This window comes from Trachurus japonicus, chromosome 9 (assembly GCF_045865225.1).
Source record: "Trachurus japonicus isolate A0001 chromosome 9, Traja_1.0".
NCBI lineage: Eukaryota > Metazoa > Chordata > Actinopteri > Carangiformes > Carangidae > Trachurus > Trachurus japonicus.
The window spans coordinates 36,058,652-36,074,344 of NC_140915.1; the positions used below are offsets into that span (position 1 = coordinate 36,058,652).

General features: G+C 44.2%; 1 protein-coding gene across 3 annotated transcripts in view; it reads left to right on the forward strand.

Annotated features, from left to right (window-relative positions):
- Positions 1 to 15,693, forward strand: part of unc5db (unc-5 netrin receptor Db) — a 328,306-nt gene that overhangs the window by 218,678 nt on the left and 93,935 nt on the right. For all 3 annotated transcript variants that reach the window (XM_085787638.1, XM_085787639.1, XM_085787640.1), the window contains exons 5-6: positions 8,411 to 8,591; positions 9,381 to 9,548. In XM_085787638.1, the coding sequence (XP_085643764.1) occupies positions 8,411 to 8,591; positions 9,381 to 9,548 (349 nt within the window). The remainder of the gene's footprint in view (positions 1 to 8,410; positions 8,592 to 9,380; positions 9,549 to 15,693) is intronic.

A 15,693-nucleotide genomic window follows, 5' to 3' on the forward strand; every position in this document is an offset into this window, starting at 1 on the left:
CCCAAGTATTCGGCCCGCTGGTTTGGTTGGGGGTTGCTCTTCTTCCAGTTGATGGCAAAACCCAACTTGGTCAGGTGAAGTATCAACTGAACTGTGTGAAAAATGGCCCATTGTTTGGACCTGGCCATCACGATGAGGTCGTCCAGATAAAAGAAGACCCTCATCCCCTGGCTGCGCAGCGGTTGTAGCGCTGCGTCCACACATTTGCTGAACGTACTAGGGGCCAGGGAATAGCCAAATGGCAGCCTGTTGTATTCGTAGGCTGTTCCCTGGAATGCAAAACGCAGGAACTTCCTGTGTTTTGGTGCCACCTCGACGTGAAAATAAGCGTCCTTCAAGTCGATGGTTGAGAACCGATCGCCTGGTTGGACGAGTACCAGCAGCCTCCTTGTGGTTAGCATGCGGAACGTTTTGCGACCGATACGTGTGTTCAGGGCACGGAGGTCCAGGATGGGTCTGTAGCCCCCTGTCTTTTTGGGAACCAAAAAGTATGGGGAGTAAAAACCTTGTTCCTTGTCGTGAAGAGGGACAATTGACACGGCCTGTTTTGATAGCAGGTCCTGAATTTCCCCCTCGAGGAACTCTATCTCTTGTTGAGAGGATAGATTCATCTCTTGTATGCCCCTGAACGCTGGGGGGGAGCCCGCAGAACTGGAGAGAATATCCTAGTCTGAGGGTCCTGTCCAGCCAGTCTGTCAGTACGCAGCTGCTCTGCCATGCTTCGTAAAAACACGTGAGAGGACGCGCAGACAGCTGTGGAGCAGCTTCTAGAAAGCTGTGGTACACAATTTCGGCCCTCTCCGCCGCCAAACCCGCCATAAACGGGAGTTTGGCCCATGGGGGGCCCTCTGTGAAAGGGCTGAGTCGTCCCTGAACGCACCAGGCCCGTTGTCCGAGCTCGCGGGGCCGTCCGTGAACGCATCTCTGTTGTCCGAGCCGGCGTGGTGTCACCTGAACGCACCACCGCCGCCCGGCACCTCACCGTCATGACGTCCCTGCCGCTGTTAGATCCGCCCGTGGAAATAACAGCCACAGGACCAGAGCGGTCAGACACGTTGGCCGCTCCACTGCTGTTTACCGGGGAGACAGTTCGTGTTAGCCCGGCCGCTTCACTGGAGCGGCGTGGGTTAAACGAGCGTGAGGCAGCCGTCTCATTGTCCGGAAACACAGCCCTGCCGTGCTGCTGCGAACGATGCTTGTCACCGCTGTAGCCGTTAGCTCGGCGGTGACAATCATCGCTCCACTGCTGTTTACCGGGGAGACAGTTCGTGTTAGCCCGGCCGCTTCACTGGAGTGGCGCGGGTAAGACGAGCATGAGGCAGCCGTCTCGTTGTCCGGAAACACAGCCCTGCCGTGCTGCTGCGAACGATGCTTGTCACCGCTGTAGCCATTAGCTCGGCGGTGACAATCATCGCTCGTCAGCCGGTCAACACGCTGAGCCGGACGCACCGTGGAAGTGACACGGTGTCGGCTAGCAGCGCGCGGGGCTAACTGTGTGGTCGCTACAACCAGTGGGGAGCGATGTTTTCTTGTGCAGCCTCGCCGGTTGTAGCGCTCATAGAGAGGGACAACGGTAGCTTTTACCCGGTTGACAACGGTGCTCCGCTCTACCGCGTCTCCCACAACGGGGACAGTAGAGGGTGTGTTGTGTGAGTGTGCTTGTGAAACCGTGACCGGGGGGCCTTGCTTGCCGGGCCCGCTTCGGGGATGTGACGGTGTAACAAGCCACCGGCAGCCTGACCGACGGTGTAGCGGTGACTACACCGGCCGGGGCTGCGCGGCAAGCGGGGAGCAAGGTGGAGGTGGGAGGGGGAATTTTTGCTCTGTTAGTGAAGTAACATGTTTTAATAAAAACATTTTTCACATCCACAGAACAGTGAACACAAGCAGAACATACAGAACCATATGAACAATGAGGGAGGGCGGCGAGGCAGTCTGCCGGTGCCGTCCCTCCCATTAACTGCCACTTTGGTCGCTGTGTGCCCCAGGACAGCTTCGGCCTGGGTGTGCTGCGAGCCGCCGCGGGACGGGACGCGCTGGGGTCCCGTGCGGGGCGCTGCTGCGGCGGGCCCGCTGGGGCTGGCTGTGGGTCAGCTGGGGGATCCGCCGCGGAGAAGCCTCTTCGCTGGCGGCGATCCCTCCGCCTCGCCGTAGTGTTGCGGCGGGCAGCTTGACCTCTCCCTTCTGCTTGGCGGCGACAGCGAGCGGTAGATGACGGCTCAGCTGCGCCTTTTCCTCCTCCAGCCTCTTTAGCCGCTGCGTCACCGTAGTGAGGGAGCCAAAGAGACCGGTGCAGCCAGAAGATCCTCTCGGTCCCTTCTGGGGAGGGCGGTGAGACCTAGCCAGACGTGGCGAGAGCCGACGCCCGACAGTGACATCACTCGTCCGGCAGCAGTAGCAACTCCCTGTCTTGTTCATCTGACCGATGGTCCGGCCGAGATACTCCATAGTGTCAGGGGAAGGGGGGGCGTCGCGCGGGAGTGAAGCCGCCGCTGCTACGCCCAGCACACCGAGGTTGTTTGCTGCTGCTGCTAGTTGCGCGCCCAGCTGGAATATCTTGTCAAAATATTCCAGCGTGTCCTTATCCTGCTGCAGCGGTGGTAGTGGCTTTCTGTGTCCTGACCAGCCGGCTGAGCGCGGGATAATGAGCACAGCCAGAGCGTCTTCGAGCGGGGGCACACCGGGGAACACAGTCTCCGTCTCGCCCTGCACACGCGGAGGCGGCTCACCGGCTTCGGGGGCAGTGGGGGGGGGGGCAGGGGAAGCCCGACACACTCCGCTGCAGTCGTCATGACTTACGGGAAGTTGAGCTTGATAGAAGCGGCGCCAAACACCGTCGAGCCGTCGGAGAGGGAGAGTTCATCCTCCTCGTCTCGTAGCGGCGGCGAGTCTGCAGCAGAGGCTGAGGCGGGTCTGGGCGGCGAAGCTTCATCAGGCGGCGTGGAGGTGGTGTACGCTGGAGCGGCGTCCTCCTCCTGCCGTCGCTGCTCCAGCCCGGCGGTGGCGCGCTTCCTCCCGAGACGCCCGAAGCAAAGAAGATGTAGGTCTGCCGGGGCGATGATGCCGGCAGAGGCGTTGTTCCTGAAGCGGCGACTCCATCCTTGGAGCTAGTGTGACAGTGGGCACTCGCCGACGCTGAAGTAAAAAGGAATGAGGGCAGCTGGCGGTGCATCTGCTTATATAGCCCGCTAAGGGCGGGAAAGGTAGGCACGCCATACTGGCCGGCTACGTACATGCAAATTTCAGTGGGCCATCGCGCGTACGCGATTGGAGGAGAGATATACCCATAGAGTCCAGTAGAGGGCGAAGCCTGTGTGAGATATAACAGGTCCTAGCTTCTCTCTGACCATGATGAGTTCACGTCTGCGCAAAACAAACGCTTCATGAACGTAAATATCCACTATGAAAGTGAACTGAATCTGGGAGTATTTAGGATTGAATCATAAAGCACAATGATTCATTTTTTGCTCAAAAATCGCAAGGCTCATTTGTTTTTGTTGTTAAAGAGGTAGTGTAAAGCTATTTGTCTGCTACTTTATGTTAGTTTGGAGTAATGTTAGACTGTTAATGTGACGGCTGTCAAGACGCTCTGATGAGTCGAGGTCCACGGCTCCTTTGTTACTGTTATTTTGTTTCCAAGTGTCGCGGTTTGATTAATGTGGAAGGAAGTGTGTGACACTCTTGTTTTCTTCCTCCTTCAAAGAAATAGAACATTTAATGTGAAGAAATGAACAAACATGAACAACTATCAACTTCAACTCAGTTGAATGTATTACTATATAAGCATGAAGCAGTCTTTAAGCAGTATTGAAATGTATCCTACTGGTTCTGTTGTTGTTATTGTTTTTCGGGATTACCCCAGATTCCTGGGATGGGGGCTCTTTTGTCCTGGGAATAGAAAGCAACACCACTCTCCACCAGCTTCTTTGTTTTCACCGTACACAACAGCAGCATCATGTCATAAATATTTTGTCACAACATTGTGCCAAATATTCTCAAAACAGTAATAATATAATAGTATACTGTTTAGAGAATGAGGCCACTGAATAGAGTTTAATTATTAAAGAAATAAAATAAAATCTCTCATCAAACAAGAGCAGGTGAAATTACAATGACATAATTTAAATGCATGTCTTTGTAGCTACAGCAGAGCACCAATGTTGTAACCCTCTATTTTATTTATTACATGTTTTTTATCGTAACCTTTTATTTATTACATGTTTTTATTGTGACGTTTTATGTATTACATGTTTTTCCATATGGCCTTATGTCCTTCGTGGATGTGCAGCATCCGGGACAAATTTCTCCTACGGGAGACAGATAAAGAAAACTTTGAACTTTGGACAATGAACACGCTATCAACTGTGCAGGGCTGGACTAGCTGGGCACATCGATACTAAAGTTGTGAGTTAGAGTGTTATAGGATCCACTGCTGTGCCCAGTTGCACCACATCACAGTGGGAGTTGAGCCTGACTGTGCTCATTTAAAATGCCATCTCAAAATGTCACTTCCTATGACTATTTGCGACTTAATTGCCATCACACAGTTTGACAATTTGGGTCCATGCAGTTAAAGGTAACAAGTACTGGTTAGTGAGGTGCACAGCACATAATGTAGATTTTTTATTTTTTATTTTTTTGGAGGGGGGGCTTGAGTGGTGACAGTTTTCAGTTCAGTTTCAGTTTAGTTTATTTGAAAATGGACAATGCACATCAATAAACATTGTAGAAAAGACACATGTAAATACACCCGAATTAGCTTAAAAAGCTTGTTTTCATCAAATGTCCCTCTGCCAGATTGTACAACAATGGAATAACATTATTGTACCACATAGGGTAGAACACATACTAAGTGTCCATAAATACATAGATAATAAATACACATTTGGACAACAATCACAACATCAGTGCTCACATCTTTGGGTGTCTAAGCAAGCTTCAATTTCTTAGCTTGTTTTACATGCAACATTCTGATCATTTTATTTTACAAAATAACAACAAATGCAAGGTACACACTCTAGTACAGCACCAGACTGATTAAATTACAGTTAGTTAGTTCCTATTCTGTTTGCTAATGGCAAATGATAAAAAATCCTATTTGCTCACACAAACTTGAATTTCTCAAATGGATTCACGGGTCTACATTTTAATTTACAACTGCACACTTTTAATACATGTGCAGCATCACTTTACACACTCAAACTCTCACTGACCTTTATTCTACCCCTTGAATTTAACTGAATAAATGCTGATCTGCACCCGACATCATCCATAAGTCATTGTCTCATCCATACATCAGTGATACCAGCTCCATCATTTGTCCTGCAGACGTCTCCATTCATCAAGTGTGATAGTGACGTTTTACCAGATGTGAGATACACCGATCAGGCATAACATTATAATCACTGACAGGCGAAGTGAATAACACTGAATAACACTTCATCATGGCACCTGTTATGAGGATATATTAGGCAGGGGTGAATACTTTGTACCTCAAATCTGATGTGTTAGAAGCAGGAAAAATGGGCAGTGTAAGGATTTGATTCAGTGAGACAGTGCAGTGCAGTTTGTTGTGCATTTGGCAGCAAAAGGGACCAACACAATATTAGGGAGGTTGTCACAATGTTATGACTGATTGATTATGTCAGAACCATACAGGCAGATCATCGCAACTCGCATAGAACGAAAACAAAGTTACACAACAACTGTACGTTACTGCGTTTATGACATTTAATAATTGGTCCCATATATTAAAAGTTACTTAAAATAATGTGCATATAATTGATTAATGCATAATAATCATGATAATCATAATGCCGTGATAAATTCTCTGACAGTAATCGTAACAAGAAAATCTATAATGGTGACATCCCTAGTGTGTATATACACAGCTCATCGTTCATCATTTCAGAAGACGGATAAGAGAAGAGACAGAAAAGAAGATGCGGGCCGAGTCCACTTGACTCATATAAGTCAATTTCCCTCCATTTTACAAACATAACAGATTTATATAGGAGCTCTGAGCTCTGCAAAACTCTGCTGACCTGCAGCTCAATACTGCACCTGAGTTCACATCCTGTGTAAACACATGGAGCCATGAAGTTCCTCTAACACTGCTCACCGTGGGACAGAGTGGAAGATCTGGACGCTGTTAGTGCCTAAAGCCTAAAGCTGTGAAAACTGCAACTATTTTACTAATACTTGAGTTGAAGGTGTAGGTTTGATCGTTGCAGTTTGTTTCTGCAGACACAGTCACCACCACACATGGGTAGGGGCCCATAGGTGACTATTAAAGCAGAAGTAAGTGGTCCGGTCGTTTTCGCTAATGCTGCGTTCCAGGCAGGCTTTTGAAATCGTAAATTACAGCTTCAAGTCACAACTTACGACTTTGTAGCGTTCCAGGCAACCCACTCGTGTTTTTCCGACCTGTTTTACCGGTGAAAGTCACTATAACGGCCACTCGTAACTTCCGACCGGTGAACTCGTACCAGATCGAACTGGTACGACTTCACGGTCGGAAAAATACGAGTTTCCTTGAACGCACCATAACAGTCCTCGTCCCTACGTCGCCACATTCACGGCGTCCCTTGGCTGCACACACAGCCCTGCATGCCGTTCTCTCTCCTCATTGGATAAAAACTGTAGGATACGATAAATGTTTTCTCCTCGGCTCAGAGCAGAGCAGAGTGACTGACAGACCCGTGTTTCAGACCAAACACTCTATGTAAGTGATTGCTGTCGGAAGATATAACTATTTAAGACTTATATTAACACAAATATATCACTTACTTCTGCTTTAAGCAGGATTGTATAAGTCTATATTTAGTTTTTTTTGTTGTTGTTGAAAATCCTAATGATTCTAACTTCAACTTTTATTGGTAACATATTACTTGACGGATGGTTGTGTAGCACATGCATAAGACCTTTCATAAGGTGTTCCTAATGCATTCACAACAGCTTCATAAAGCATGACTCAGCATTCACAAATCTGGTTATATTGCTATGGAATAACAAACTGGGCATTTATTTTCAAAACGATAACCTGTATAGTAAAGTGACATGCAAAGTCACATTCATAAACCATCCATGAAAGATTTACCAATAACTCCTAGCCCTTATGAAGTCTTCACTGACAGTATTGTAAAGTTACATGCAAGATATTCATGAAATATTCATAAAAATTGAATTGAATAGGATACTTGAATAGGGTTTTTTGTTTTTTTGTATTTCCAGGTGTAATTAGGAACTTTTATTTTGGAAAAAAAATTCCCAGTTCATTATTCCATAGCAGTGTAACCCTGTGTATGAATGCTGAGTCATACCTTATGAAGCCTTCATATTATAATATTAAAGGTCTTATCAATGTGCTATGCACCCACCCATCAATTAAAGCAGAAGTAAGCGGAATATTTGTGTTAATATAAGTCTTAAATACTTATATCTTCCAACGGCAATCACTTACAGTATATAGAGCAGTGGTTCTCAACTGGTGGGTCGGGACCCAAAAGTGAGTCGCGGACCCGTTCTGGATGGGACAGCTAGTCAAAAAAGTTAATAATATTTAATGCACATCTGATGTTGGACATGTCTTTTATTTTGAAAAATAACATATTTTGAAAGGCACACGTCACATGAACACATGCAGTTGTAATACTCCTCCTCAGTTTCTTATTATTTGCTCTGAATGCAAAGATATCAGTTTCTTAGTAATGTGGCCTGAATGCAGTGAAAATACCTTGTTTTGTGGGTCTTTATTTTGTGCAATTTGATATTTATTCACTTTTGTGAATATGCTCTGAATGCAGAAATGCATTTGAAGTCAAATATATTATTTTGTTTGTCTCCATTTTGTGCAGTTTGATATTTTTTTATTCACACATGCACATGCAGTTGTCATGGTCCTCCTCAGTTTCATTCATGTTCCCTGAAATGCACTTTGCTCAATAAAGAGCAAAATTAGTTTTTAAAGGCTTTAAAAAAAATTCTTGGTTTGAATTCTATAAAAGTGGGTCACGACTTAATGACCATGGGAAAATGTGGATCCCAGAGTGAGACTAGTTGAAAACCCCTGATATAGAGTGTTTGGTCTGAAACACGGGCCTGTCAGTCACTCTGCTCTGCTGTAAGCCGAGGAGAAAACTTTCCTTGTATCCTACAACCTTTATCCCATTAGGAGAGAGAACGGCATAAAGGGGCGGTCCTCTCTGTGTGTGCAGCCAAGGGATGCGCGTGAATGTGGTGACGTAGGGACGAGGGCGGGGACTGCTAACTCCATCGGCTGACAAGAAGTTAGCCAAAACCACCGGATCGCTTACTTCTGCTTTAAAGTGTTACCCTTTAATTTTCAGTAGAAACGTCACCATTTGCTGCGTCTCTAATGTCTCTGCCCTGTTTAACGTCTCTTTCGCAGGTGGAATGGCTAAAAAACGAGGAGGTGGTGAACTCCTTGACCGACGACAACATCGACACGCGGGCCGACCACAACCTCATCATCAACGAGGCGCGTCTGTCCGACTCCGGCAACTACACCTGTCTGGCCAGCAACATCGTGGCCAAGAGACGCAGCGCCACCGCCGCTGTCATCGTCTTCGGTGCGTCGTCCCCTCCCGGCTGCGGCTTACAGCACATTACATAATGTTTACACAGCACACAGGATCAATTTGTTTGGTTTCCTACACAACCCTACACAAGTGATTAAGAGACCCATCTCCACTGAAGAGCGATGTTTCCTCTTTATTTCAATGAATGTATTATTCAAAGACTCAATTTACTGCCTCTCATTTAAAATCAATGTGTACTTTATGAAAGGAAATAAGCCACTGTGTCTTAATCTCATTTAAAAGGAATGTAGCTTATTAAGTATTTATTTGCCAGAGGCCTTCCAGCAATGCGGGGTTTACCAGCTTTGATAGTGCTGCTGAACCTTTAGCTTCCACGCGCGTTAGACGGAGACCATCATAGGGTAAAGTGCTTCAGTCAGACGCTAAGTGGTCGATTCCAACCTGTCGGCCGCTATGAGTCAGTGTCGCCTTTAGAAATGGCAATTCTGTTTAATGGCTGTTTTCCTTTGCTTTCTCACAGTTCCACGCCTTTATCTTAATCCAAGAGCAAGGGACATTGAACTGGCAATTAGGAAAGAAGGAGTTGTGTATCCACCACAATGAATGTGCCGCGCTCAATCTGCTCCAGCCGTTCTGCATTGTTGCCTCGCTGTGCCTCAGAGCCCGCATAATCATTAATAACCTCAGCTCTTGTTAGGGTATTAAATGCAGACTTCTGGAAAAAAGTAATAAGTGTTGTTGTGCACTCTCTCCACCTCTTCTCCTCCTCCTCCTCCTCCTTCCCCTCTTCCTTTCGCTACGCTGAACTCTCTCTTCCAGTGAACGGCGGCTGGTCTCTGTGGACCGAGTGGTCGCCCTGCAACGTGCCGTGTGGGCGGGGCGTCCAGAAGCGATCCAGAACCTGCACCAACCCGGCTCCTCTGAACGGCGGAGCTTTCTGCGAGGGCATGTCCGTGCAGAAGATCACCTGCAACGCTCTCTGCCCAAGTCAGTTCCACTTACACTCTGCACTGAATCAGTACAAGTTTGTGTGTGGACAGACTGTTACCAATGCAGAAGTTCTTTTTTTTTTTTCTTTTTTTTTTTTTTGCTGAAGGCTCCAGTGTTTTCCACAGAATTACTTTCCATTTGTGGTCCAACAAAACAATGCCGTCACCAAACAAACTCAGCTCCGGTCAGTGAGGGGGATTATACAGGTGCATCTCAATGAATTAGAAGTTGAACATCATGAAAAGTTAATTTATTTCAGTAGTTCAATTCTATTCATCAAACTTATTATTAAACTCATATGTTATATAGATTCATTACACACACACTGAAATATTCCATGTCTTTATTTATTTTTACTGTAATGATTATGGCTTACATTTAATGAAAACGTGAAAAGTAAGTCCAAAGTATCTCAAAGAATTGGAATATATTGAAAAAGGTTCACTATTGTAACCTAATGGGTGCATCTCAATAACTATCATGGAAAAGTTCATTTATTTCAGCAGTTCAATTCAAATAGTGAAACTCATATATTATACAGATTCATTACACACAGGCTGGAATATTTCATGTCTTTATTCTTTTATATTGTAATGATTATAGCTTACATTTAATGAAAACCCCAAATTCAGTCAATCAAAGGGTAAGAATAAAGTGAAAAAGTTCACCATTGTAACCTATGATGTCACACTCTAATCAGCTGGTTAACTTCAAGCACCTGCAAAGGTTTCCTGAGCCTTTAAATCAGGGATGTCAAACTCATTTTAGTTCAGGGGCCACATACAGTAGCTACTGAAGTGGACCGGACCCGTGAAATAATACAGTGTAGCATTATAACCTATAAATGATAAGAACTCTTAATGTTTCCCTTTGTTTTAGTGCAAATAAGTAAAAGTACATTATTAAAGGAGACATATTCTGCCCCCTTTCCACAAATTAAAATAGTTCCCAGGTGTCTTAAAGACATGTCTGTGACATGCTTTGGTCAAAATCCCCCAAGGATCAAACATCACAGCTCTTTTCATCCTCTCAAAACAGCTCTGTTCAGAACGGCTGGTTTCAGTGCCTGTCCCTTTAAATGCAAATGAACCACTGCTCCCCCCTTCTACTGGTCCCAGGTAGGGGTGATATTATGCAAATTTGAAACCTAGTTACATCACTGGGAAACAACTGAGGGAACAGTTCATAAAACCACGTGGATTTCAACCCAGGGAGCCTGCACATTACAGATTGTTTTGTCAATTCTCACATTTTGGGGGCTGGAAGGCAAGACAAACACCCAAATATGTTAAAGAGCCTCCAAAAAGTGATATTTCCATAATTAGTCCCATAATATGTATTTACAATTAATGAACCATCCTTTTACAAAACATATTATGAACAACCTGACATTTATTGGGAAAGTATGTGCAGTTTCAACACTGTTATGTTTCTTATGTCTTATATGTTATTTATGTCAGTTGTATTCTAATTCATTGAGATGCACCTGTATATTGAAGGTGGCCACAGAGAGACATACAGGGAAGGTAAAAGCTTCAAATGTAACTGAAATGTAACTTAACTGAGTCCTCTGGCTCACTGCTGCAGTGGGACTTCTCCCTGTGCTCATGAGGGCTAGTTAGACTGTGACACACACAGGTCCACTGTTTGTGTGTTTGCACCAGAGGGAGAGATGAAAGAGACAGAAAGAGAGCAGGGGAAGCAGCGTCTGAGTAACAGCACTGTGCAGAACTCTACAATGATTTTACCGATTTAAAAATATAAAAACAAAACAAAAGAAGGAGAATTAACATTTGGCAAATGTTAACATTACGGCAGACCAGCAAGGATAAATCAGTGTATGTAAAATATAAAATGTTATAACCTGTAAATTACAGTATTGTAATTGCAGCATGTCACCCACTTTAGCAAACAAGACATTTATTCATCGCTGAACCTGACTTGACTGAGCATACATCCCAGCCTCATTAGCATCGCAGACAGTCAATAATCAGGATTGTGAGGGATAGATCCGTAGTGACCTGGTAATATCCAAGGAGCAGCAGGCTGATGGTGTTGAGAGGAGTAAAGAGCAGAGAGGGAATACAACGAAAGCAAACAGAAAAGAGGATTTAATGATGAAAAATAAAGCGAGTGGAGGAAGCAGCAGTGTGACAGAGGATATGACTCGGTGCACTGTGGGATTCAGGGTGAGCTGAGTTACTGCTTGAGGAAATGGATTTTTTACCCTACTAGTGTAAACAGAGAAAGGACTGTGTTGTTCTGAAGGAAGGAGGTCTGTTCTCACAGAGGCAGGGGTCAGAGGTGGACTAAATGATCGCACAGGAGGATCATTGACTTTTGAACTCAACAGCAAAACAAATACACACCTACAGTACCTTCAGAAGTCCCTCGCATTCAATTATGTATGATAATCCAGATGGCATATACAGTGTTGAAGTGTAAACTCGTCCTCAAAGCTGAAGCAAAGCAAGCCTCATACAAAAGATAAGAGAGTGGAGGAAGGATTAAAGGAGATATATCATGCCCCTTTTCCACAAATTAAAATAGTTCCCAGGTGTCTTAAAGACATGTCTGTGACATGCTTTGGTCAAAATATCCCAAGGATCAAACATCACAGCTCTTTTCATCCTCTCAAAACAGCCCTGTTCAGAACGGCTGGTTTCAATGCCTGTTCCTTTAAATGCAAATGAACCACTGCTTGCCCTGCCCCGCCCTTCTACCAGTCCCAGGTAGGGGTGGTATTATGCAAATTTGAAAGCTAGTTATATCACTAGAAGACAACTGAGGGAACAGCTGGTAAAACCACATGCATGGATTTTAATATAAGGGGCGTGAAAATTACAGATTTGTTTTGTCAATTATCGCATTTTGGGGGCCAGAAGGTAAGACAAACACCCAAATATATGTTAAAGAGCCTTCAAAAAGCCTTCAAGTAATATTTCCATGATATGCCCCCTTTAACTTTTAGATTGTCTTCACAAAACTACAGAGACAGAAGAAGAGATTGAGGATTTGTGGTTCAGCTAATAAGGGAGTAAACATTACTTGGCATAGCATATCAAATTAACACTAAATTCAACTAAAGGCATCCACTGTTGAAGCTAAACTGTGTTTTCAGGTCTTAAAAAATAAATAAATTCCATAAATCTACAGCAAACAACTAGACAGCCTAGACCAGGGTTGTCAAAGTCATTTTAGTTCAGAGGCCACATACTGAGTAATTCATCCCGTACATGGCCTAGACTGTATTCTTTCTACATTTGTACACCTCGTCATTGTGGACATGATGTATCTTGAAGGAATGTCCTCAAATACAGCACAAGCATTCACTAGGACTTGAGGAAGAGCTGATGACTAGTTTGGTGGTCTAAGGTAGTGTCACAGGTCACGGTGACCTAGCTTAAAGCGATTTCAGCCTTGTGAATGTATCTTGGTTGCGCCTTGAATTCTTGGTCATGAACTCACAAAAGAAAAACGTTGTACCCTCCACTCAAGATTTCACACAGAAATTATAACAAAATGTAATTCAATTGGTTAATATTTCATATGACTCCTGATAAACCTGAAATATGTTCAGAAGGATACGACCCTGGTTATATTATAGTCTTTAGATTTTGTTTTTCTATTCAGTGCATGTTTGGCTTTTCTTTCACACTGACCAAAGTACTAACTGACATAACTCCTCAACATTCAGAAAACTAATCTTTTGCCAAACTTAAAGTTTCCAATATGGAGGCCTTTGTAAAAAAAAAAAATTGACCCCAGAGGGAGAGAAAGCCTTTCTCAACCTGTGGAAGAGCAGGGACCTCCACAACAGCACTTATTTCTATAAAGGAAACATCTCTGACATCAGTCTCATTGATGCTTGAGATTCACATATGACCCAAATGTATGAGCTAATAGAAGTCTACTGAGCCAATGTGTAAGGCTAGGAGGCTGGAATGAACCAGTTATTATGGTGCCCCAGTGTAGGTGGAGGTTGAACAATGAATGCACCGTACACCCAACTATAAAACATCTGACCACAGTGACTCTGTACAGAACTGCAGCAGTGCTTTGATGGACACCGAGGACACGGGCAGAGCGGTGGTAGTACGCTTCACTCCCACGGTCGCTGCATCATCACATCTCTCTTTCATCATCAGTGAAGGAAACACTAGGAGCAGCTCATGCTGTATAGAACAAAGGAGCTCTGCACCCACATGGCGGAGAAGTTCCACTCTACCTCTGCAGTGCCTGGATGAAATAAGCAGCAGCTTATCTCAGCTGGCCTCCTGAACAAGGCCTTCCCCCCCGGTGGTAATTGCAGTCACAAGGTGTCCCACTTCATTACACCAGGGAGGGAGTTTTCAAAACATGAGGCATGTCTCCCTGGGGGGGCGCCAGAGAACTTCAGTGCAGAGACACTTCAGTGTGAGACAAAATAAGACGACCGTAAACATCAGTTTAGCTAAACTCGGCTGTGCATGTGACAAAAGAGACAGATGTTTAGCAGCTACTAGTGAAAGAGCAGACAGGAAAAGTGATAATTCCCTTCTACAGTGAATCCCTGCATCATCTACCTGCAGCACCCAGTCTTACACTAGCTGAGGGGCATCGTGAGTCTTTGCTAATGTCACTCAGAATGACAAAATGACAAGAAGTACCATCAGTAAATAATACACCCGTTTAGAGAGGCACTACGCCAGTCTGGTTGATTTTCCTCTGTGTTGCTAACCCTCCACCTGGCCATGTGTGTAATTAAGGTAAAAATGTAGCAGAGCCACAGGAATAATCCTGCTTAGTTTCTCTTTAAACGTGTATGTTATCCATCAACTGGTCGGAAAAAAGGTTCATCACTCCACCTCTTCTACACGCCGCTGATCCAAACAGCTGATAGGCGGAGTGATACAGCGCGATGCGGAGCCTGTCTGTGTGGAGGAACACTGAGCAAGTTGGTTAATTCCAGATAAACGGGGGTTAGGGAGAGAAGTCTGTGTAATTTGACAAAAAGTAATGCAACCTAACCCTAACCCCATACTTTTCCTGGTAATTAATAACTTAGCCTATACTAACTTAGTTACTTTCAGGGGAAAGTAACTAGTATCTATAACTACTTAATTTTTAAAAGTAACATGCTCAACACTGATTGATACTGTAGATAGATAGAACCACAGTGTGGTTCAAGGTAACTTCCGGGAAGAAAGGACGGTGACTAAATCTTCAAAAAATAGTCAGGCAAATAAATGATTAACCTAAGTGCTTGTTATGAAGCTACAGCACAATTTCCCATGAAGCTTTGTGAGTCATGCAAACAATCAAGCTACCAACATTATTGCAGTCTCTATTATACAGACATTGATTAAAAAATTGCTTCACCAATTACATTACAAGGACCTATCCTTTCAGAGTAGAAGACGCCAATCAAGTCAGACTATAAGTTCAATAACATTACCAGTCAAGTCTAGAGTTAACATTTAATGTTAGTGCTGAATAAATACCCTGATGGAAAGAACAGACATTCAAATAGTGTTTTTTTTTCTTTATTTTTTATGTGCTTGTTGTATATAAATGTAATTCTAAGAAGAAAATGTGCCCGTCAGGTCTGTGCATTGATGTTTAACTCATCTCACTGGATTATTTCTGCATGAAATATGTATCCAGACCTAAATCTCAAATCTGTGACGCATCTAAACCAGCAGGACAAAATCACATATGTTTAATATCTACAGTCGGATCAACAATAAATGAGTCCTGCTGGCAGCGTTATCTCAGTAGTAAGAGGGAAGAGAATAGGAGACAATTTAAACCCAATGCAAGGCTCTCTAAAGAAGCAGTTTTTCTTATATTAAATAGGAATATATATAAAAATAAAAGACAGCGCTGTGGTTAAATTAAATGTAAAATTATGTCGGCGTTTAAAATTTAGATTTTTAGCCCGACAGAAACAACTGACTCACACACTGGTCATCATAAATTCTATGCAGTACAAGACCACCAGGCAGGAGAGAGGCGGAGAAGTGACACGGTGTGCCAGTGGGGGATTTTTCTTTATTTTTGTCACACATTTTTAATATTCAGTGGCTTCACAAAGTGTTCAAAGTCCTTCTCCTCTTGCAAACTTTATTATTATTATATTGTTGCTCTGAATCATTCTTTA